Source organism: Gymnoscopelus microlampas (genome assembly GCF_963454915.1).
Source record: "Gymnoscopelus microlampas genome assembly, chromosome: 6".
In the NCBI taxonomy this organism is placed as follows: domain Eukaryota; kingdom Metazoa; phylum Chordata; class Actinopteri; order Myctophiformes; family Myctophidae; genus Gymnoscopelus; species Gymnoscopelus microlampas.
In genome coordinates, this window is record NC_139943.1 from 42,444,006 (window position 1) to 42,467,444 (window position 23,439).

General features: G+C 42.9%; 1 protein-coding gene across 1 annotated transcript in view; it reads left to right on the forward strand.

Moving 5' to 3' along the window:
- Positions 1-23,439, forward strand: part of ptprq (protein tyrosine phosphatase receptor type Q) — a gene marked incomplete at its 5' end in the record, with an annotated part of 81,953 nt that overhangs the window by 48,936 nt on the left and 9,578 nt on the right. The window contains 24 exons of the mRNA XM_084059582.1: positions 69-214; positions 602-770; positions 2,920-3,246; positions 4,276-4,551; positions 5,428-5,579; positions 5,935-6,076; positions 6,851-7,126; positions 7,711-8,073; positions 8,361-8,479; positions 10,195-10,381; positions 11,028-11,269; positions 12,003-12,072; positions 12,346-12,504; positions 13,165-13,441; positions 14,845-14,918; positions 15,010-15,109; positions 16,612-16,740; positions 17,168-17,212; positions 18,788-18,814; positions 18,983-19,064; positions 19,210-19,300; positions 19,978-20,054; positions 20,308-20,442; positions 22,359-22,484. Of these exons, the coding sequence (XP_083915708.1) occupies positions 69-214; positions 602-770; positions 2,920-3,246; positions 4,276-4,551; positions 5,428-5,579; positions 5,935-6,076; positions 6,851-7,126; positions 7,711-8,073; positions 8,361-8,479; positions 10,195-10,381; positions 11,028-11,269; positions 12,003-12,072; positions 12,346-12,504; positions 13,165-13,441; positions 14,845-14,918; positions 15,010-15,109; positions 16,612-16,740; positions 17,168-17,212; positions 18,788-18,814; positions 18,983-19,064; positions 19,210-19,300; positions 19,978-20,054; positions 20,308-20,442; positions 22,359-22,484 (3,791 nt within the window). The remainder of the gene's footprint in view (positions 1-68; positions 215-601; positions 771-2,919; positions 3,247-4,275; positions 4,552-5,427; positions 5,580-5,934; positions 6,077-6,850; positions 7,127-7,710; positions 8,074-8,360; positions 8,480-10,194; positions 10,382-11,027; positions 11,270-12,002; positions 12,073-12,345; positions 12,505-13,164; positions 13,442-14,844; positions 14,919-15,009; positions 15,110-16,611; positions 16,741-17,167; positions 17,213-18,787; positions 18,815-18,982; positions 19,065-19,209; positions 19,301-19,977; positions 20,055-20,307; positions 20,443-22,358; positions 22,485-23,439) is intronic.

Consider the following 23,439-nt stretch of genomic DNA (forward strand, 5'->3'; position numbering starts at 1 on the left):
TTTTTTGTTTTCTTCAGGATGTTGAGAAAATAACCCCCCGCTTGCCATGTGTTCTCTCTCTCCTGCAGAGCCATTTGATCCTCCACAGAACGTGTCATTCACCAATGTGACTACATCCTCTGTCAGCCTGATGTGGCGTCCACCCAACCAACCCAACGGCATCATTGTACACTACACCATCTACTACATGGAGAACGTCACTGTCACTCAGCAGGTGACACACATAGTGGAATATATTAGAAACATGTTTGTACTGTTATATTTTGTGTGTGAAATATCACAAAAGATTTAATCTAAAAGGCTACAATTAAATATAATAGTAAGTGGATGAGATAGCATTCAGCCACATGAACCGCGTTGCGATGAGCTGTGAGCTTTTACTCGTAGATTGGCTGTTTTCAGTGAACATATTTAGTGTGTAGGAAAAAAGTAGGGGACTAAGTATAGACCACTGGGTGACCCCAGTCAACGAAGTATAGGGCTTAGCATTTTAAGAAATCACACTAAAATAACAATAGAATAGAATTGAATGGAATAGCATGATGATGTTACTGTCTACAATTCTATGACCGTGTGTAAATGCTTGTGTCTGTATCTACAGAGGGTACCGGTTCGTGTATTATCTCCCGCCTCTCCTGACTCCCCTTACTCTTACACTGTGACTGGGCTGTTTGGGGGAACCAACTACAGCCTGTGGATGACCTCCAGCACTGTACAGGGCGATGGAGGGGTCCAGAGTCCGCCCTTAACCGTGACTTTACCCATAGACGGTCAGTCAGACACTCTAACACACACACAAACACACACATCTACAGAACAGTACCTCGCATATATATAGTAGGCTTCTAGTTAGAGGGTAGTAAACTTGCACACTATGCAGTGTTTTGTCCGAGTTCCATGCAGGTGCTAGCACAATCTCCCATCAGTGCTGAGATCGCAAACATTTGTGAGCTGAAACAGTTGGTGTGGATGTGCCGTTCTTGATGTGGGTGTGTCAACAATATTCTGTTGACAATGTGCAAGTTTGACTAATAATAGTTTCTGTATATCTAACCGGCAAATATTACATCCTGCCCTTTAGTCGGATAACCACACACACAGATTAAATGCACAGACCTTTAATAAAATGACAATGTAAAATGCGATGTTGTGGTGGGTTGTTCCTTTTCATTAGGCCCATCTTTTTAGCCCAGTTCCGCTGCTGTGCCACATATCCGAACTCATTATCCCAATAAATATTAACATTACCACCCTCTAACTAGACGGCATAGCCTCTTAAATAAATGGGGCTTACAAATAGGCTAGCATACACCCACACACTGTATAGTCTTGCATTGGGGCTACGTCTGCACACTTTTTTCCCCCAAACTTCTTTGCCTCTTAAAATTACATAAAAACTCTGCGATTGAAGACATTGCTTTCCACCTGTCAGTGAAAGGAGATAACTCTCAGTCTGGCAAACTGGCTCTTTTTTGTCCTCCTGAGACCCTGTACCTTGGGAGACAACCGGTTTGTATTTCCTTTTACTGAGCAGGGAGAAAGTTGTCAGGAAATAGATGTATAATAGTCAAGGAAGGCTGTTATCCAACAAAACTTTGACAGGAACTCAGCAGACTTGGCAGAAAACTTTTATAAAGCTTTGTACAAAGAAAGAAAGACTGTCATGTTCATCTGGACAGAAATAGCAGCAGTTGTTAAGGAGACGCGTTACTGCAGATATTGAACATTACCTGATATATTCCAAACTGTGTTTTTATTAGTGACCTGTATCCCAAAAGCGATCGCCTTGTTTTTGTGTGATTTTGTGAAAAATGGTGCAGACAGGCAGCCGTTGTAAGACTTTGTGCATGCAGAGTGTGTTATGTACACTTTGCTCATGACTCTTGTCTCTGAATGATAATTGCTTGTACTGACTGTTTATCTCTGCCTGTTGCTCTAGCCTCTCCACTCTCAGTCAAGCACCGGATCTCCAGGGCACCCCGCCTGTACCGCCCCGACCAAGCCCAGCAGGGGGGGGCGGCGGTGGGGGCTCATTCATCTGGGCTCAGACCCCCACACAACATCCGCTCATCCACTTTACTGGCCTCTCAAGTGCTACACCCCTACCCTTCCCTTTGCCTTACCTAATCTGCCACTTCTGATCCTCTGTGGTGTGCCACAAATGATGTGCCCCTCTGCACACCTGCTCAGACTGGGTGACTAGAGAAGGGGCTAAAGATGATGACCGATGAACACAGGATGAGTATTTCCTGCTCGGTGTCCCTCAAACCATAAAGGTTTTTTTTTTTGCAGTGGTTTATTTCCCTCTCTATTGCTTCTGAATTTCATTGAATGGGACCGTTGAATTCATAGAACGATGTTTATGCTTTGTTTTGTTTTTCCCCCTACACTGGTCTTGTCTTTTCTATGTTTTTTCCCCCTCAGTTTTCTGTATCGATAAATGAACTGTCATGCTTCTCTGCCTTACTCTCCTGTGCTGTACTGATTGTCTTAATGGGTGTGATGACGGCAGTGATTTTGGCGGTTCTCATGACAATGAGAGATGATGACCATAATTATGCTGATTACAATAATACTGACTGATGCACTGTTCATTCCCCCTCTCCTCAGAGAGAGTGTGTGTGTGTGTGTGTGTGTGTGTGTGTGTGTGTGTGTGTGTGTGTGTGTGTGTGTGTGTGTGTGTGTGTGTGTGTGTGTGTGTGTGTGTGTGTGTGTGTGTGTGTGCGTGCGTGCGTGCGTGCGTGCGTGCGTGCGCGCGCGCGTTGATTAATTGGCATCATTTTCTGGCATTCATTATAACTCCCTTATCCCAAGCAGCTTGCAATTTGGGAGGATGGGAGGATCGTACCATCAGTAACGTGCGACCATGATGACACTTTCCCCTCTCCTCCCCTCCTCCTCCTCCTCGCCCCTCCTCAGTGCCCAGTGACTCGGTCCACAACCTGACGGCTCAGATCATCAGCTCCACCGCCATCATCGTCAGCTGGGACCCTCCCCTGGAGCCCAACGGCCGGCCCTACTACCTGCTCACCCTGCAGGAGGCCGGCGTGCCCCCCAGCCCTCCCGGCCCTCGACCGGGCCCCCCCGCGGTCAACAGGACCAGAGAGATGACCACGGAGAACCACGGCTTCTACTTCACAAACCTCAGGAAGTACTTCCCCTACGTGTTCACGGTAACCCCGGCAACTGGCGCCGGGCCCGCCCAGAACCTCAGCAGGACTTTGTACCTGAGAACCGATGATGACAGTGAGTTGGCGTACACGCGCACGCACACACACGCACTCACACACACACACACACGCACACACGCACACACACACGCTAAACATTTATGAAAGTCAATTGAAAGGTATTTCATAACTTTTTGTGTACTTAAGTAAGTCTTGTATATATTGCATAATAATGTGTGGTCATAAAAAATCCAAATCAAGACACACTTGGACTTGCACTAGTGTGCCTCAGCACACCGTTTAGGAACTGCTGTATTTATTTTAGACTATATTATCTGATTGAAAGGGTTTCAGCCCAGATGGCTTTCATCATCTTTTTTTGTGTGTAAATATATCTTCTTGAACGCTTCAGTACTAGTCAGTCATCCACAAATTATTGTCCATTATCAATATTATTCTTTCAGCATTGCCCCTCACTATGCATGCACCAACACTTAAGGTGCAGAGGTTAGCAAATATGGTTTAATCTGTTTTAACCGTACTGTACTCATGTATTTGTTCTGAGCTCATGGTTTGCCCACACAATTTGCGCACACAGCAGTCTGATCCCAGTCTGTTCAGTTATTGACATTGTCTTCTGCAGTGGTGTAAACTAACTAAGTACATTTACTCAAGTACTGTACTTAAGTAAAATTTGGAGGTACTTTTTACTTTACTGGATTATTTCCAATTTTAAGCACTTTTTTATATTATACTTTTACTCCCCTACAATTATTTGAAAACTTTAGTTACCAGTTACTTTGTAGATTTTGATTATTATTACACCCTGCCCTATGTGCATTTTGGACATTCTGCATAATGACTATTTTCTACTTTTAGTACTTTTAAGTACATTTTGATACCAATACTTTTATACTTTTACTAAAGTAAATGTTGAATTCCGGACTTTTAGTTGTAACAGAGTATTTCTACATTGCAGTATCGATACTTTTACTTAAGTAAAAAAAAATAGAGTACTTTTACCACCACTGTTGGTCTTCTGTCCCATTTGACTGTGGATAAGCCAATATGTTGCTCTGAGCTGTGTCTACGTGTGTGCCTCCAGTCCCGAGCTCTCCTCCGGTGCTCGTGTCCAGCAGAAACCTGTCGTCCTCCTCCATCTCCGTCAGCTGGCAGAGCCCGCTGGAGCCCAACGGGGAGATAACGGAGTATGCTCTCACGCTGTATGGACTGGGAGACAGCAACACCACGCAAACCTCCGACACGCGGTTCACCTTCACTGACCTGATGCCGTACACGCCCTACAACCTCTCCATCACAGCCGCCACGCAGAAGGGCACAGGCCCCGCCCTCTTCCTGCTGCTCCACACTGATGAAGCGGGTAGGTGTTTAAAAAACATTAAAGGGGAATTTTGCCCCACGCTTTTCTTACCTTTTCTATGATGTTATATCCTAGGATGAATGGTACAGTAGAACTCCATCCCGGGTCCGCCACAGCTAAAAACGCATACCTATGGGCCTTGCGCTAGATCGCATATTTTGATAGCTTTTTTTGTTTGTAATGTGATTGCAACACTATGTAACGTGATTGTCTTGAATGCGTCACACTGGAAGTCTCCCTAGACGAGATTGAAATCTCGAGATTGAAACTTCGTCTAGCGAGAACTCCCATTTAACCCAGAGATTGTAGATCTGCAAATCTTTGAATATATATATATATATTTTTTAAAGCGAACATTTTTAACTAAAATCTTTGCTTCTGGGGATTCTACAAAATGTATTTTTTTAAACTTTTTTAAAAAGTTTCTTTTTTTTTAAACTTATGTTGCTATAATATCAGTGGTTCTCAAACTTTTTTCATGTCAAGGACTCCCAAAATTATATGTATTTGGCCGCGGACCCCCATCTCAAAATATTTTGTTCCAGGGACCCCCGAGAAGCAAAGATTTGCATGAATGTGTTAAGCATTTTTGCTTTAAAAATATATATATTCAAAGATTTGCACACATTTTCACGATTTAAAAAAAATAGCAGATCTACAAGCTCACAAGCACTCTGTGCCGCGCTGTGAGCTTGTATATCTGTTATTTTTTATAGCCAAAGTATAAAATAATGGCTACAACTAAAATCTAAAATGACACAGATGCTTTCACGGATTGAATGGGTTAAGATAATGTATGTAATATGTCTGTATTTAAATAACCATACTGGTCAGCTGTTTGAGTGTCTCTGTGTCCACCTATCTGTGGCTCTCCAGGCCCCATGTCCCCTCCGCTCAACCTGACCATATACAACCACACGGCCAGCTCCGTGTGGCTGAGCTGGGAGCCGGCGCTGGAGCCCAACGGAGTGGTCACACACTACGGCTTCAGGATCCGGGAACTCATCACACACACCGTCACACACCAGGTGGTAACCGTGCTAATTTCACACACTGAAGGCCACACGACACACGACAAACACATACACAAACGTGCGCTCACAAATAGAATGACACGTACATGCACGCACGTACGCACACGCACACACAGTCAATCATTCACTTTTCTCACACCAAGTACTGTAGCTCTAATTTCACACTCCGTACACAATTTGACACGCGGCAAATTTATCTTCTAACTCTTTCTTCAATTTGAGTTTGTATTGATTTATGGTTTGTTTTTTATCTATTTTATGACCTTTGGTGTGTGTGTGTGTGTGTGTGTGTGTGTGTGTGTGTGTGTGTGTGTGTGTGTGTGTGTGTGTGTGTGTGTGTGTGTGTCAGAATTCCTCCAGTCCCTGGACCATGGAACATCTCGCCGGCTTTAGGGCTAACAGCGAATATGAGATCAGTGTTTACAGCTACACCAAGATTGGCCATGGAGACCAGTACAGCAGTCCTGTCACTTTCACAACCAACGAATCAGGTATACGTGACTTGTTACTGTTTTGTTCACAGCACACAGTAGACTTCAGTTGGTCTGTCGGTCAAAAAAGACATGCTCTCATCCAGTGGTGGAAAAAGTAATGTTTTACTTAAGTAAAAGTATAAATACTGCAATGTAGAAGTACTCTGTTACAAGTAAAAGTCTGGAATTTAAAATGTACTTGAGTAAAAAGTACAATTATATTATCAAAATGTACTTAAAGTACAAAAAGTAAAAGTACTAAAATGTTTGAAAATAGCAGATCTACAAGCTCGTGATGCGACGTGTTGTGAGCTTGTAGATCGGCTATTTTCAAATAGCCCAGGTTAATGTATGTTTTATAACGTAATCATTTTTATCTGCAAAGTAACTAGTAACTAAAGTTTTCAAAATAATTGTAGTGGAGTAAAAGTACAATATTTGCCTCTAAGATGTAGTGTATAGACAATTGGAAACACTCCAGAAAAGTAAAAGTACCTCAAAATTGTACTTACTGTAAGTACAGTACCTGAGTAAATGTACTTAGTTACTTTACACCACTGCTCTCATCTAATGTCCATGACTGAGCGTGTGTGTGTGTCTAGTAAGTACAGTTTGTTGTCTCTGCACCGACTCTAATTTCTTATACTGTACTTGCATATACTGTGTACATAAAATTATATTCTTCGTGCTAAAAATGCAGTAGCCAACAGTAGCAGTGTCAGCTACTTGCACTCTATCCTTCTTGTGTGTCTTTCCATCCATACGTTCATCTACTTCTGTGTCTGTCTTCAGTATCCGATGAGGTTAGGAACCTCTCTTGCTCGGGAGTAAGCTGGGACTCCATCCATTTGCAGTGGGACCAGCCGGCCAACCCCAACGGACAGATCCTCTTCTATCTGATCCTGGTGGAGCTGGACACGCACACGTTCACACACCAGGCTCACACCAGCGAGTACACAGTGAATGGTCTGGCACCAGACAAGGAATACCCGCTCACCGTGGTCGCAGTCAACTCTGCAGGACCAGGAGACCCAATGAACTGCACCAGTATGACTCAGTCTGAGTCAGGTAGTAAATATTGATATATATAAGTAAAATATAAGTAAATGTTAATATTAAGTAAATATTAATCATGTTGTACACTCTGTTATCTCATCAAATAACCTACTCTGTCAACTAGTAGTCTCTCTTTGATGGCCATTGTTCTATTGCTGAGCCGTTATGGTCGTGAGTTATGGATAGAGCTGTATGAATCATTTTTCATTATTATCAGCAGGAGATTAATATAGGATCTTATCACAGGTCATCATAGGGGACTATGATATCCTTGTCTTCTATCATCTGCATGAATGCAAGGCGTGGGTGACCAGTGGTGGAAAAAGTACTCAAATGTTTTACTTAAGTAAAAGTATCGATACTGCAATGTAGAAGTACTCTGTTACATGTAAAAGTCCGGAATTAAAAAATTACCTGAGTAAAAGTACAGTGGAGTAGAAGTAAAAGTATAGACAATTGGAAATACTCCAGTAAAGTTAAAGTACCTCAGAATTGTACTTAAGTACAGCACTGTACTTACTTTACACCACTGCGGCGGTGACACACAGAAATGAACTCCTTATTGTCCACTGGACCCCTGTGCTTTCTCCCTGCAGTCCCAGGGGCACCTCGCTTCCTGAATGTATCCAAGGCAACGGCCACTAGTGTGACCCTCCTGTGGGCGCCGCCCCTCTACAGCTCAGGCCTGCTGACAGAGTACCGCATCATAACCCAGCTGCTGTCGACCACCTGTGAGCCCGAGCCCGCGGCGGGTCAGGGCGAGGAAGTAGCCCCGGGCTACTGTGTGGATTCAGAGAACGTGGTGTCGGTGAACATCTCGACTGGCCACGGAGGCTACCACAATATCACACTCCAGTCCCTGGCCAAATATAGACGCTACCGTTTCAAAATGGCTGGCCTGACTAACGCCGGAGAAGGGGAATATACGGTCTGGACTTATACGGACACGTTGGCCGGAAGTAAGAACGCTCGCACACGCACGCACGCACGCACACACTCAAGTCCCGGTTAAGTATATTCATGTTGCACACACTAAATATAACATATTGGCTGCGGGAGGAATACAGACCAAGTTTAGGGAAGGATAGAAGTGTGTTTCCACTATGCCCTCAATGTTTTACTATTTGTGTTTGTACAGTAGATCTTTGAATACTGGATGATTTGATATGAATATGCATCCATATCTACATTAACAGCATCATATAAGCACATACTGTAAGAGCATGTTATTTCTTACTCCACTCAGGTCCCGATGCCCCTCCCTGTAAGGTAACAGTGACCCCCATGTCCAACAGCCTCCGTATCGTGTGGGATGCTCCCGCTGTCATCTCTGGACCCACTTCCTATCTAGTGCATGTCTTCTCTGTGAGTAGTAGTACACACAAATGAATGTGTTACTTTGTGCTGTCTCCTTGTCACATTAAATAAATACCCCTATGAATGATCTTTAGTAGCCTTATTAAGGGGCAATATCAGAAGGTCAAGAGGAAAGGTCACACATTTCAGCGTGACCAAAGAGATTGGGAACTGTTTGAATTGTAGCACACTAACTGAGGCTTCTAAACGACAGAGTGGTGGTGCCTTTAAATGCGCAATTAATGCAGTTAGGACAACCTTTCTTTATCTTTTTTTTATAGGAAAACATGAAATTGCACAGATGAAGGAAATCGTTTTTCACAAAACGCAAAATGGAAAAAACTTAAACTAGTAACTGCCGTGAGGTCTGAGATAACCTTTTCAGGTTCTGTATTTGAGTTCTAACAATATTAAAATAAGTATATCTTCTTCAACTATTCTCCAATTTCAATTTATGACAAATCATTTGAAAGGTTACAGTCTGCACTTTCATATTCTGTAAAGAACAGAAAAAGAATGTGCCTTTCCTCCAGCACATTCAGCACATCAAACCCTGCCACATATGGGCATACAGTAGCACTGAGTACCTCAAATGCCACAGTGTAATACAACTAGAAGTTCGGGCCGCTACGCGGCCCGAACGTCTAGCGTGACGCGTCGTTCACTTTGCAGTGCCACCTTACAGGCACCTCACAGTGTGAGAGAGAGTTTTGTGCTCTCCTAAATCCACGGCAGGCTTTGAAAGTACCCACTTCAGAAAGAGGTGACGTGCATCACCTCTCCAATGACCAAAACCCACTTTGTGATTACTCAGACCTGGTATGGCAGACCTGTGGGGAGTGTGCAGTGGTGTACAATGTGAAAAGATAGTTGAAATCGCAGGAGATGAAGTTAGCAGTTTATTAGTGTAAAGGGTCGTCGGCGTGGGTTGTGTTGAGGATGGAAGCCGTCGAACTGGTGCATCCTACCTATTTATAGGTGTGATGTCATGCTGTCGTGAGATTACGTCACACTGGCGTGTCTCATCGTGATGTCACGACCGTGATGTCATATGACGTCACACTGGCTACATACAACGTTACAGACAACCGACATGGCGCAGGATTCAAATTGTATATACTGTATATAGAACTTCAGAAAGAGGTGACGTGCATCACCTCTCCAATGACCAAAACCCACTATGGAAGACGTCGAACTGGTGCGATCTGACGGCATCCTAGAATGTATAGGTAGGATGTGATGTCATGCGTGATGTCATGCTGTCGTGAGATTACGTCACACTGGCGTGATGTGGCGTGATGTCAGATTACGTCACACTGGCCACATACAACGTTCGTACATACTGACAACCGACATGGCGCAGGATTCAAATTGTATATATATAGATAGATAGATAGATTGAAGTGCATCTCTGCAAGAATTAATAAACACAGAATAAATGAATGCCAAATATAGACGCTACCGTTTCAAAATGGCTGGCCTGACTAACGCCGGAGAAGGGGAATATACGGTCTGGACTTATATGAACACGCTGGCCGGAAGTAAGAACGCTCGCACACGCACGCACGCACACACACACTCTCAAGTCCCGGTTAAGTATATTCATGTTGCACACACTAGATATGCCACTTGTAATGAATACAAGTGGCAATAATTGCTCTGGAAAAATATATATATAAAATGTTGACCTGCCATAAAAGTGCAATAATGTATTTTCTTCTCAGCTGGACGGTGCTGGTGTGAACCAGTCGATGGTACGGGCCCCAGAGGAGCTGAGGTCCGTGGTGGTGACCAATCTGACTGCTTTCGGCCTTTACTCTGTGATGGTCACGGCCTACACCGGCCCGCTGGAACAGGCCATGCGGGACGGACAGGCCAGCAATGCCACGGTCATCAGGACCCTAGAGGAGGGTGAGTCAGACGGGGCTCCATTCTCAAATGTGATGCTCCGCTCCCCTGGTGCTTCTCTGCAAATCTGACCAAACTCTTTATTCTCTTTAGTCTTTATTCTCCGGCTCTCCTTCTTTCTCTCTCACACATAACCCTCGCTTTCTCTGTCTTTTCCTTCCATTCTCTTTACTTCTATCTCTCTTGAAATGTAAAATTTCCGGTTCAGGTTTGTTTTACAGGAACATTACATTTACCATAGAGGTATATCAAATTAAAATACAAAAAAACACCCGCCGCCAATACAAGCTTTCTACTAAAATGTTTGAAAATAGCAGATCTACAAGCTCACAACGCGTCGCATCGCGACGCGTTGTGAGCTTGTAGATCGGCTATTTTCAAATAGCCTAGGGATAAAATAGGCCTAAAGTGGTTAATGGATGTTTTATAATGTAATGATTTATATCAGTAAAGTAACTAGTAACTAAATTTTTCAAGTAATTGTAGTGGAGTAAAAGTACAATATTCGCCTCTGAGATGTAGTGGAGTAGAAGTAAAAGTAGAGAGAATTGGAAATGCTCCACTAAAGTAAAAGTACCTCAAAATTACAAGCTTTGCTGTTTTACGAAGATACAACTAAAGGGGTGTTCTCCCCGTCCCCCCTCTATAGTACCCAAGGACCCGCCCAAGAACCTGGCCTTCGTCATAAAACCCGGGTCAGTGACCGGCGTGCAGTTGTCCTTTAACCCCCCGGAGGAGCCTAACGGGAACATCAGCGCCTACATAGCACAGGTGTACCAGCGTGGCAAGATAGTCATGACCATCAACCTGCTCAACTTCACCAAGAGCAACAACCAGACGCTGAGCTCCGCCATAGATTGTCTGAAGGGAGGAAACAACTACACCATACGGGTCAGGATAGATGCATGGATGGATGGATGGATGGATGAATAGCAGTGGTGGAAAAAGTACTCAAATGTTTTACTTAAGTAGAAGTATCAATACTGCAATGTATTGTAAAGCACTCTGTTACAAGTAAAAGTCCGGAATTAATATTTTACGTAAAAAAAAGTATGGTATCAAAATGTACTTAAAGTACCAAAAGTAAAAGACCTAGAATATTTGAACATAGCAGATCTACGGTGTGAGCTTGTAGATCTGCTATTTTCAAATAGCCTAGGTATAAAATAGGGCTAAAGTGGTTAATGTATGTTTTATTATGTCATCATTTATATCTGCAAAGTAACTAGTGACTAAGGTTTTCAAATTATTGAAGTGGAGTAAAAGCACAATATTTGCCTCTGAGATGTAGTGGAGTAGAAGTAAAAGTACTGAAAATGGGAAATACTCCAGTAAAGTAAAACTTCCTCAAAAGTGTACTTGAGTAAATGTACTTTACACCACTGGGTAGATGGATGGATGGATGGATGGATGGATAGATATAGGTACTGTAGGTGGGTAAGAAGGATGGATGAGTGGATGCATTGCACCCTCCAGTGTCACATTCACAGGATCCTCTGACACGATCCATTGTTCCCTCCCAGCCATTCAGACCCCATTGACCTGTTTCATTCATGTGCACTGCCATTCATTCACAACCTCCACCTGCCTCTAAAGCCCTCTCATCTCTACGTGCGTTTTCCAGATTGTAGCGGTGAACGGGGCGGGCCAAAGTCCGCCCAGCGCAGAGGTCAATCTAACAACAGGCATCAAAGGTACAGCCACCCAGCAGAACACATGTAATTCACCGCAAGAGGATTTCAGCAGGCTTAGTGAACCGCTGTGTGCAGTGTTTGCCCACCCTTTACTGCAGTTTGTTTGCTTGTTTGACTCTTCAGACTGTGTGTGTGTGTGTGTGTGTGTGTGTGTGTGTGTGTGTGTGTGTGTGTGTGTGTGTGTGTGTGTGTGTGTGTGTGTGTGTGTGTGTGTGTGTGTGTGTGTGTGTGCGTGCGCGTGTGTGCGCGTGTGCGTTTGTGTGTGTATTCCAGCCCCGGCCAAGCCGGCTCAAACACCCCAAGTGGTGCAGGGCCGTGGAGGGGTTACCATGGTAACCCACAGGAGCATCACAGTCCGCATGCCCGCCTGTTTCTATAGAGATGACAACGGGCCGATCAGACGCATTCAGGTCATCGTTGCCGAGTCGGGGGGTACGAGTCCTTGGGCTATTTGCCTAACTCTTTCTTTTTTTTCCCCCTAAATTCCCAAAGCCAAGGGCAATCAAGCTGATGTTGTTATGTATATAGACCACTGACCAGTGGTGGAAAAAGTACTCAAATGTTTTTCTTAAGTAAAAGTATCAATACTGCAATGTAGAAATACTCTGTTACAAGTAAAAGTCCGGAATTTAAAATTGACTTGAGTAAAAGTACAAAAGTATTGGCATCAAAATGTACTTAAAGCACCAAAAGTAAAAGTACTAAAATGTTTGAAAATAGCAGATCTACAGTACAAGCTCACAACGCATCGCATCGCGACGCTTTGTGAGCTTGTAGATCGGCTATTTTCAAATAGCCTAGGTATAAAATAGGGATATAGTGGTTGATGGATGTTTTATAATGTAATGATTTATATCTGCAAAGTAACTAGTAACTTTAAGTTTTCAAATAATTGTAGTGGAGTAAAAGTACAATATTTGCCTCTGAGATGTAGTGGAGTAGAAGTAAAAGTAGAGAAATTGGAAGTGCTCCGCTAGAGTGAAAGTACCTCGAAATTGTACTTAAGTACAGAACTTGAGTAAATGTACATAATTACTTTACACCACTGCCACCACTGACTCACCGCCCTAACACATCTGTCCTTTTATGCAGTGATGGATAGCAAGGACTTGACCGATTGGAAAAATGCGTTTTTAGACCAGCCCACCCCTTACCTGACGGACGAGGGGTTCCCAAACCCACTGTGTGAGGACAGGGACACACACAAGGGCGCGTGCATCTTCGTCGGAGACGGTCGTAGCGCGTCTTCTTCACTTGGACGCAAAGAGCTCACAACGGACACGTATGTGATAGGAGAGGATGAAGACTGTATGGAGGACAAGGCCAGCAAGTACTGCAATGGCCCTCTGAAGCCAAGCACTGTCTATGTGTGAGTATAGCACACACAAACACCAATGTAACACACCTTGTGCAAACACTCATTAAAACTAAGACTATGCGTGTCTCTTCCATATACAGTTATGGTTAAATAAAACTGGCCCCATGCAGGTCTGTTTTTACACTACTAGCTACTACCTACTAGGGGCTGAGCCAGCCGTCTAGAATAGGGTCTAATAGTCTGTGTGTGTGTGTGTGTGTGTGTGTGTGTGTGTGTGTGTTTGTGTGTGTGTGTGTGTGTGTGTGTGTGTGTGTGTGTGTGTGTCTGTGTGTCTGTGTGTCTGTCTGTCTGTACGGCGCTAATCTCGCAAACCGCTGGTCCAATCAGTGCATTGTGCACTACTCAGCCCCAAGTTTGTGGAACGCCCTCCCTGTACACCTGAGAGCGCCCCAGTCCACAGACAGTTTTAAAAACGGACTCAAAACGTACCTTTTTAACAAAGCGTTTTTTTAATCTTACTGTGATCTTTGTCCTTTTGTCAGTGCCCTAGTTGTAGTTTGTTTTATACCCATTTTTAGTCTAGAAATGTCTCTTGTACTTGTTTTTTCATTATTATTATTATCACTTTCTCTTTGATTGTTTTTTTCCGCTATGCCTTGATTTTAATTCTGTAGCACTTTGAGATTTGAAAAAGTGCGTTATAAATAAAATGCATTATTATTATTGTACACATTGCCAGTGGGTCATAGTCTGGTTCCAGACCATAGACCCCGCCCACTCTCTGAGTGGACTGCCCCTCTTGGTCTGGTGTTGTAATGTGAGCCTAGGATTTATTCGGTACAAAAAGTACCGTCCAATGAGAGTCAGAGGTGGTGATGGGGATCCCTTGTGATTGGTTTAGGGAAATTTGAAACCAATTATAATTGGTTTAGGGAAATTCTAATCACCTCCCCCTTGTAATCGCCTACACTGGAGCCAATGTCAGACTGAAGCTCCACGCAGCTTCAGTCTGATAATCAGGCTAAGTGGGTCAAGGAAGTTAATCCCTGCATTCTTTTCACATGTTTTATATTTTTGGTATACTTAACTGTTTAAAACCTTATGTTGGAAGTCAATGGCAGTCATATTGGGATGTATGACTCAAATTTGTCCAACTCCGAAATCCACATGGAAGCCACGCCTTTATATTAGACCTTTTCTTGTTATACTCTTGTTAAATTAACAACTCTTTTACACAAAACAAAATAAATAATTGTATACGCCCATGCAGGTGCGTAATTCCAAATGCCTATGACGTGAAAGGATAAATGGGTGAATTGATTAATTCAAGTCCTTTAATGAGAAAAGTGCCAAACAAAAGGGTACATGGTTGTAATGTCATCCATTTGTACAGTAAACAAAAACAACGCGCATTGCCTCCACTCCCCCTCTGACTGCTGGCTTGTGTTCAACAGGTTTAAATTTCGAGCAACCAACATCCAGGATCAGTACACTGACTCTGAGTATTCTGAGCACATCAGAACCTCAGGTAAGCCAGCTCCATCCCTGTCTCACTTCTACTCCAAAATACATCTATACAAAAACACACGATGGTGATGTTTTGCATTGTGTTTCTCCAGCGGACGGGGTGTTGAGCAGAGATCAACAGATCATTCTGGGCGTGCTCCTCTCCTTCTTCCTCGCTGTGGTTCTCATCATCATCATCTGTGCCTCGGTCAAGTGAGTCTCCTAAACGTAGTAGGGCTGCTCCATTCTCCGCACTGGAAAATCCTGAATGTTCATTTAACCCTCAGGGCCCTGTTCGAACGATCTACAGTATGGTGCAGGTTTTAACTCTTTAAGACCGTGAACGCATCTGTGTGTCGTTTTTAGATTTATTTGGCTACATTTGTAACTCAAATCTTTGCTTCTGGGGGTTCCTGGAACTAAATATTTTTCAAACGTTCGCTTAAAAAAATATATAATCCAAAATGTTCACAATTTTTCAAAAATAGCAGATCTACAAGCTCATAGTGTGGCACTCTGTGCCGTGCTATGAGCTTGTAGATCTGCTATTTTTGAATAGCCAAAGAAATCTCTGTAAAATGTCCGTGCCAATTATGAAGTTGTGTTCAACGCAAGTTCAGGAGTAGAGACCACCCTCTGCTTATCACAGCCACTCCCCGTTCTCAATCGCTTCCCTATCTACCACACCTGCCGCTTCCCATTCACAATCACCCGTATCTACTACACCTGCCTCTACTCAGCACAGCCAATCCTCGTTGCAATCCCCACAGTATAATTCCCCATGCGATCACTCGATCGACTACTGTGTTCTGCTTCACATCCTTGTCCGCCCCAACCAACTCCTTCTAGTCCTGGAGGCAGGCCCACCTCTCAGGATGTTTTCTGCTAACTTTTTTTCACTATTAGCCTATACCTTGGGCCATCCCAAGTTGATACTGAACATCCCCAACTCGGGCCGTTTGGCCTCAGGGGCCCCAAAACCAATTTTTTTGGTATATGTTTCTGGAGAAATTATTTAAATGCAAATACTAAGGTACAACAGGGGCATTAATAGTCATATAGGTATGAAATTTGGCATGGAGTATCCTGACACATAGGGGGATGTATCAAAATAAGATTCAGGGCCTTGCTGCAGTTCTATTTTAAAATATCACACTCAATATCCCCAGAAACGCATACAAAATACTGCCCACTTGACAAATTCTCATCAAAAAAGACTATTTTCCAGAACTTTATGATGATTATTATAATCATCATAATCATCAATGATAATCATCAATGATGATTATGATCATCATAATCATCATGGTATTAAGCCTCTGAATTATTCATGGCTGTATTTTGGGCATTTGATAAATCAGAGTGTGTACTACCATTACATTGTCTTTAAGAAGAAGCTACGCCTTGACACCCTATTTTATGACCAGCACAGTGAGCACACCCATGGGTGATAAATAAGCGCAAGATCATTTGATCATTTGGGGGCACCAAGCGTAAAAATGACAACTGCGCTGGTCAGAAGATAGCAATGACAATTATGCTGCCCGTTAGCACCACTTTGCACTGGGTGGCAGATAGGGCCCTCAGCATTACAAATGGGTAAGGGTCCATCTGGTTCCATTTGTACACTCTCAGTTAAATTAACACTCATAATTGTATTCTGTGTCTATCACATTGGCATATGAGTGATTGACATTTGCCTCATCCAATGTCAGGTTCCATCAGCGTAAGAAAGAAGGAGAGACTTACTCACCCCGAGAAGCAGAGATCATAGAGACCAAATACAAACTGGACCAGCTGATCGCTGTGGCTGACCTGGAGCTGAAAGAAGAAAAACTGAACCGGTTAGACTGTGTGTGTTTGTGTGCGTGCATCTGCATGTTCTCCAACTTCACAATTCACAAATGTGGTTTTCCTTACCACACAATATATGACATTCACGCACAACTTTCCTTGCTGCCTCTTTGATAAAAATCTTTTAAACAAAAATGGCCACATTTTATTTGGGTTATTGAAATCACCAAATGTTCATGTTTAAGTGAAATACCAAAAGATAAAACTAATGTCTACTGTTCGAAGTGTATTTTTCACATGATATTTTTCCTCATATTGGCTATGAAGTTAATATAAAGGTAGAGAACATTTTTATGAATGAGGCCTAAATGCAGTCACATTCCCTGCGACACCCTCGCTACACCTGCACTTTGCCCCATCCAGGGATGCCCAGCTGTGCTTTGCTTCTCTCTCACACAGCCCTCTCTCTCACTGCAGGTACTCTTCCTTCTTCTTTAGACGGAAAGAGATATATGTCATCCAGTAAGTTGGGGTTTGGGTGTGTACCACTCTCTTTGTGTGTGTGTGTGTATGTGTGTGTGTGTGTGTGTGTGTGTGTGTGTGTGTGTGTGTGTGTGTGTGTGTGTGTGTGTGTGTGTGTGTGTTTGTTGTCACTGCGACAGTTTCAATTTGTTTATATCATAGTCATCCATCTGTGCTGATGGTTGAAGCGGGTGTTGCATGATTGCTAGGCTGCTCAGATTTGTTTGCTCGAGTTGGAACGCATTACTAATGTCGCTTGTTTGATTTCATCCCTTGCTTAGCAGTCCTGCTGAGTGATAGCATTGTGTGCATTCTCTGCAGAAAAAAACATTTAGATATAACTAGAACTGCAATTGTTGATTATGTGTTTTTTGTTTTTACAGAACATATCAATATTTTTTTTATGAATGACTATATCAATTAATCTGATTAACCATTTAAAGGAGTAGTTCACCCAAAAAAATACTTATTTTCTATCAATTACACACCCCATGAATTCATGGAGATTTTTTTGTTTTTGTCGCATTCCTAAACCAATAATTCGATGACCGGCGGAGACTCCTGATGTCATCCGTATATGCCCATAAATGGGCATGGATATCTCATATATGGGCATGCTGACGCCTACAATGACAAGGAAAAATGTATCTAAACTAGAAGTTCGGGCCGCTACGTCTAGCGTGACGCGTCGTTCACTTTGCAGTGCGCCATGTCTGGCGTTGTATCTCCAGCCGTTGTGGCTTTGGTGAAGTTGTCGTCATTGTGGTGGAGAGAGTTCTTGTGGTGGAGAGAGTTCCTTGTATAGATTATTACTATTTATCACTATGGAAGCCGTCGAACTGGTGCGATCTGACGGCATCCTAGAATTTATAGGTAGGATGTGATGTCATGTGATGTCATGCTGTCGTGAGATTACGTCACACTGGCGTTGTCATCGTGATGTCAGATTACGTCACACCGTCACACTGGCGTCGCATACGGACAACCGACATGGCGCAGGATTCAAATTGTATATATATAGATAGATTATTTGATTACATTTTTTGCACCACTAAATATAACAAGGCATTGGGAATAACAAGGAGGGCTAGTTAGGAAGCGTTTTACCAGTGCACGAGGTGCTGCTGCGCCCCTGGTCCTCAGTAATAAGGGAAGAATGGAGAGTGCAAACTAGTGATCAACTGCTTAGTTCAGTTCTGCTCCCATGTAGACTAGCATCTGGAATAAAACATCAAAGTTAGACCTCCTCAGTTCCAGATTCAGGGGACTGGAGAAAGATAGGGGCTGCATTTCCCCTGCTCAAACATAAGATGTTGACTGCCTTTAATGAGGACCCGTGTGAACCCGTGTGGACATGAATAATGCATGCCCGACCATAATTACTGAGTTAACCACTTTCAACCTGGCATCCCTATTCTGTCAATATAGGGCAAATATTTTCAAATATTAAAAAATAGATAAATAAATCACATAGCGTTATTATGTTATGATATAAGTGTGTGCTGGCTGTGCAATATCCATACAGTAACGACACATTGCCATGGCTTATTTGTGCCTGTATTTATTTTAACACAGGCTCCTGAGCTACAGAAAATCACTCAAGTAAGTCACCTTTGAATTGAATGTAATTATTTAGCAGCTGTAGGCGTACAGTATGTGCCGTTCTGGTTGGTATTATGTACTTGTAATCTATAATTAATTTACTATAAATAGTTCTTGGCTGTTGGGGTGATATTTCTTCAGCTTTTTCTCTCTCTCCCTCCTTGCTAGGCCTGTCAATAAGAAGTCTTTCATGCAGCATGTGGAGGACCTCTGTGCCAATGACAATGCCAAGTTCCAGGAGCAATTTTCTGTATGTAGCTTCATCATCTGATACCTTATGCATTGGGATGGGGTTGTGTCACAATGTGTGCGTGAGCGTGTACTATACTGTATGTCATGTGTGTGTGTGTGTATACTGGCTGCATGCTGACTTGTCTAGCATCTCACCTCCTCAGGAGCTGCCCAAGCTGTTACAGGACCTGGCCACATCAGACGCTGACCTGCCCTGGAACCGATCCAAGAACCGATTCACCAACATCAAACCTTGTAAGTGACGTAAACCGTCAAGGATCGAGATCTGCCTGGAACTGCAGTATCTAGATCTATTGTACCTGTCTGTCTATGTAATAAAAATAATAATAACAACAACAATCTTTATTTTTGTAGCAGTTAGCCTACAACATGCTTTACATAACATCAAAGAAAAACAAAGAAACATTTTTGCAAGAAACACAATAGAACATAAAAATGATGAGGGAAAAGAAACGACTAGAAAAGTGCGCTACTCTGAGACAGATCTCCGCCAGGCCAGGTTGCCTACCCAGGTTTGTTTTCAAGAAAATAAAAAATGGAAGAAAATCTCGTCTGGCAGAAAAGGGCATGGCCTATATGGAGAGTTGTGTTATGATCCAAGGAATCCAGAGTGATTGCACGACCTACGGTTCAAGAGTTATTTTATAGGCCAAAACGTGAAGCGGCCTGTTATATGTGGGGTGGAGGTTCTTCCTTGGCCTGCTGGGAGTTTGCCTGCAGATCGGTCCAGCGGTGTCAGAGATTAGATACTCACAGAATCACGGGGGCGCAAATATAATCGCCACCCCTACAAGTAAAAACTGTGTGTCAAGAAGTTAACAATGTCGGTCAACATTTTTGAACCTTGAACATTGATTGACCATATATTTTGTGCGTGTCTCTAAACATGTTTCTGCATCGACTGTGTCCAGACAATAACAACAGAGTGAAGCTGCTGTCTGAGCCAGGCATGCCCGGCTCTGACTACATCAACGCCAGCTTCATCTCAGTGAGTACCACTAAAGTCCTACCAGCCAACCTGCAGGGCCCAATTCCACTCATCTCTTATGACACCAGTTATGTTAACACGACACCCATCTGCTGTAATTAGAGGAGTCTGCTCTCTGTCTCTTGTTCTCTTTCTCACTCCCTCTGCCTCTCTCCCTCTGTCTGTCTGCCTGTCTGTCTGTCTGTCTGTCTGTCTGTCTGTCTGTCTGTCTGTCTGTCTGTCTGTCTGTCTGTCTGTCTGTCTTTCTCTACAGGGCTATCTGTGTCCTAATGAGTTCATAGCAACCCAGGGACCTCTCCCTGGCACAGTGGCTGACTTCTGGAGGATGATATGGGAAACAGGGACGCGCACAATCGCCATGCTCACACAGTGTTATGAGAAAGGCAGGGTATGTCATGTGAGATGTAATGCCGCTACAGAGGACACCATCTGTGATGGCATGCAGAGGATGGAGCTTGGTGGTTCAGTTTGGTTGGGTACTCCAGTATGGCACTAATAGCACCATTAGTGTCGTATCTGCTACTGAAAACTGGAATGCAGACTCAATGTATCAAAAGTGTGCGTGCGTAGTGTGTGTGTGTGTGTGTGTGTATATTGTCCACATTAAACTACTACTCAGTGAAACAAACATGGCGACTGCAGCAAGTAACTTTACACCAACAAAAGTTGTTGATATGTAATGTGTTTGTTTATATTGTGCATTACACATACCTCAGGCAATTTTTTAATACATTTCTCTTCCAATTTTGCTGATAGATACAGTATGAACTGTTGAAACTTTGGCTAAGACCCAGTCAGAAAAACAAGAGACGGAATCTGGTCTTGTTCACAGTTTAGCAACGCCCCAATCGAGTGAGCTGCACGTTCATTCTATCCACTGTTTCAAATTTGTTTCTTCAGACCTCCATTTGGAGTGGAGCAAGATCAGCGGGCTGGCTATGCGAGACTACACAACATCTATCTAACACTCAGACATTTTCTAGTTGTATGCACAGGCAGGTGTTGTGTTCTGGGGTTGATTGAAGTGCTACAACAGCAGGCACGAACTGCGAAGCACTATCATGAGAGTCAGACACTCTCGTCAAGATGATAACTTTATTTATTGCAACGCTATTGCATTATTTATTTGATGGAGATGTGGCTCTGCTCCCATGATACTCCGGAACAATCTGAACCTCCAAACCCCCTGACGCATAGAAATATGAAACCCTCATAGGGCAGAACCTAACATTTTACAGAATACTATACAGTATACAGAAACTAGAAAAGTGTGCTCGTCTCCATGAATGCACTCAGCCACAACAGTTTTGCCACATTAACACATTCATTACTATCATTTTTTTATTTTATGACATTTCAATTCGATCAGTTTGAAATTCAATTTAGCTGGCTTCGATGAAAAAAGAGACAGCCTGAGACTGCAGTGTTTGATTCTTCCAAATGTTAAACTAACAGTTAACTAATTTAACTAGTTAATTTCAATACTATAGTGATGTAGTTGGATTAATAATAGAATTTTAAATATATTAAATGAACTGGCTAAAATGCCTGTGGGTTAAGTTAAGTGTTTATTTTACACTTTGAATGATTTTATTGCCTGTCGTGTTTCTTTTATTTTTATTCTTTGTACGTATTTCTATGGACCTGAGTCCGCTAATTAAGATTGAATTGAATTAATTCATGTGAAGGTGTGCTGCTCCTCAAGGCTGTTGCTCTTGCAGCTTGTCAGCTTCTTTCCATTTCTCCTCTCTGCCAAGTGGCTTGACTGCTGAACAGAAGCATAGAAGCAGTGGTGTAAAGTAACTAAGTACATGTACTCAAGCACTGTACTTGAGTACAATGTTGAGGTACTTTTACTTTACTGGAGTATTTCCAATTGTCTATACTCATCTCATCTGCTATTTTCAAACATTTTAGTACTTTTACTTTTGGTACTTTAAGTACATTTTGATACCAATACTATTGTACTTTTACTCAAGTAAAATATGAATTCCAGACTTTTACTTGTAACAGAGTACTTCTACATAGCAGTATTGACACTTTTACTTAAGTAAAACATTTGAGTACTTTTTCCACCACTGCATAGAAGTTTTATCAGTGAGGTGTTTGAAGTACTGGTGCACAAAAATTGTGTGCGAGTGTCTGTGCAGTGTGTGTGTGCACGCACGCGCACAGGTTTAGTGTAGCTTGTGTGTGCGTTTTGTGCATATATGCAATTCCAATAGCATAGTCATATTTGCCACTGCAAACTAATATCCCACTATGTGTGTGTTTCTGTTTGTGTGTATGCGTGCAACATTTCAGAACCGGTGTCACCAGTACTGGCCAGAGGACAACAAGCCAGTGACAGTGTTTGGTGACATTATCATCACCAAACAGGCGGAGGATGTTTATCCTGACTGGACCGTCAGGGCGCTGAAAGTAGAAAGGGTAAAGCGAGCAAAGATGACACAGGCCCGGATCGCTGGCGTAGCGGTCCGGGCACCTAGGCTCCAAAGTAGCCTGACAGCGCGTCGCGGGTTCGAGTCCCGACGGCCTTTGCTGCATGTCACTCCCAATCTCTCTCCCCATTTCCTGGCAACCTACTATCCTATCAATAAAGGCATAAAAAAGGCCAAAGAAAAAAAACAGCAATGATGATGCTAACATACTGTAACAGTCACACACTGACACACATTGCAATGTTAGATCAGATTGGTCTAATTGTTGTTACACCTGAACTCATTAGGTTTTTTCTTAAAGCTGTTTGTTTTCCAGTGCCATTCTGTAGTGCTGTACATTGATTCCAGAGGCAAGCAATTATATCGATCATATTGTCTGCACTGAAGGGTCGGTTGCGCCGTGACTGGCTAGCTGCTTGTTGCTTGTCAAGTCTTTTAGTCTAGCCTCTACTGCTCTTGGATTTGATTTGGTTTTACAGTGTAGGTGAAGGAGAGTACACACTGCTCTGAAGGGTCGCTGTGCAAAATGTTTCATTTTCATTTTCAATGTCATTGTTTTCATAAGAGGCCTAGTCCAGGGGTTCTCAAAGTGGGGTCCTGGGACCCCCAGGGGTCCTTGACGGGGTTGCAGGGGGTCCCCATCAAAGCTAGTTAATATAGCATCAAAATAAGGTTAACCACTTTATTTACATGGGTTAGTAAATGAACATGGGTTTATTTATATGGTTTATTTACATAAAGCCACAACCGTACACGGTTGGTGAGAAAATTGGGGGGAAATCGGGAAGTAAAAAGTTTTAAATAGGTAACTATTCACACACACACACACACACACACACACACACACACACACACACACACACACACACACACACACACACACACGTGCGTACGCAAGCATGAATGCACACACACAGGTCAGATACAGCATGTGAAAATCTAAT